Source organism: Sinocyclocheilus rhinocerous, unplaced genomic scaffold, assembly GCF_001515625.1.
Source record: "Sinocyclocheilus rhinocerous isolate Xijiao unplaced genomic scaffold, SAMN03320098_v1.1 scaffold63, whole genome shotgun sequence".
NCBI classification, from domain to species: Eukaryota; Metazoa; Chordata; class Actinopteri; order Cypriniformes; family Cyprinidae; genus Sinocyclocheilus; species Sinocyclocheilus rhinocerous.
In genome coordinates this window covers 22,425-22,825 of record NW_015659563.1, presented here as the reverse complement: position 1 = coordinate 22,825, position 401 = coordinate 22,425, and the positions used below count along the sequence as shown (strand labels likewise).

Below are 401 nucleotides of genomic sequence, written 5' to 3'. Positions count from 1 at the left end.
ATTTGCTAAACTGTTTGAGCAAACATGCCATATGAATAAAGCACTGGATTGAAAAGATCTCCAGTAAGTGTAATGCAAAATTCCCATGACCATTTCAATGACCATGTCGCCGACCACTCCCTTGACTGCTTCCCTGGCCATAGCCGCTTCCCTGGCCGCCTCCCTGACCCTGGCCGCTTCCCTGGCCCTGACCCTGGCACTGGCACTGGCCGTTTCCCTGGCCCTGGCACTGGCACTGACCCTGACCCTGGCCGCTTCCATGACCCTGTCCCTGACCCTGGCCTTGACCCTGACCGCTTCCCTGGCCATAACCGCTTCCCTGGCCCTGACCCTGGCCCTGACCGCTTCCCTGGCCCTGGCCATAACCGCTTCCCTGGCCCTGGCCCTGACCCTGGCCCTGG

General features: G+C 60.6%; 2 protein-coding genes across 16 annotated transcripts in view; one reads left to right on the top strand and one right to left on the bottom strand.

Moving 5' to 3' along the window:
* Positions 1-70, top strand: part of LOC107723984 (WAP four-disulfide core domain protein 2-like) — a 6,245-nt gene extending 6,175 nt beyond the window's left edge. Inside the window, exon 4 of the mRNA XM_016532742.1 lies at positions 3-70. Within this exon, the coding sequence (XP_016388228.1) occupies positions 3-9 (7 nt within the window). The 3' untranslated portion in view covers positions 10-70. The remainder of the gene's footprint in view (positions 1-2) is intronic.
* Positions 71-73: 3 nt separating this feature from the next.
* LOC107723983 (glycine-rich cell wall structural protein 2-like) overlaps positions 74-401 on the bottom strand; it is a 1,257-nt gene continuing 929 nt past the window's right edge. For 2 of the 15 annotated variants that reach the window (XM_016532727.1, XM_016532736.1), the window contains exon 3: positions 74-325. In XM_016532727.1, the coding sequence (XP_016388213.1) occupies positions 95-325 (231 nt within the window). In that variant the 3' untranslated portion in view covers positions 74-94. Of the gene's footprint in view, positions 386-401 lie in introns of all 15 variants that reach the window. The other 13 variants (XM_016532735.1, XM_016532737.1, XM_016532730.1 and 10 more) reach the window with 13 other exon arrangements.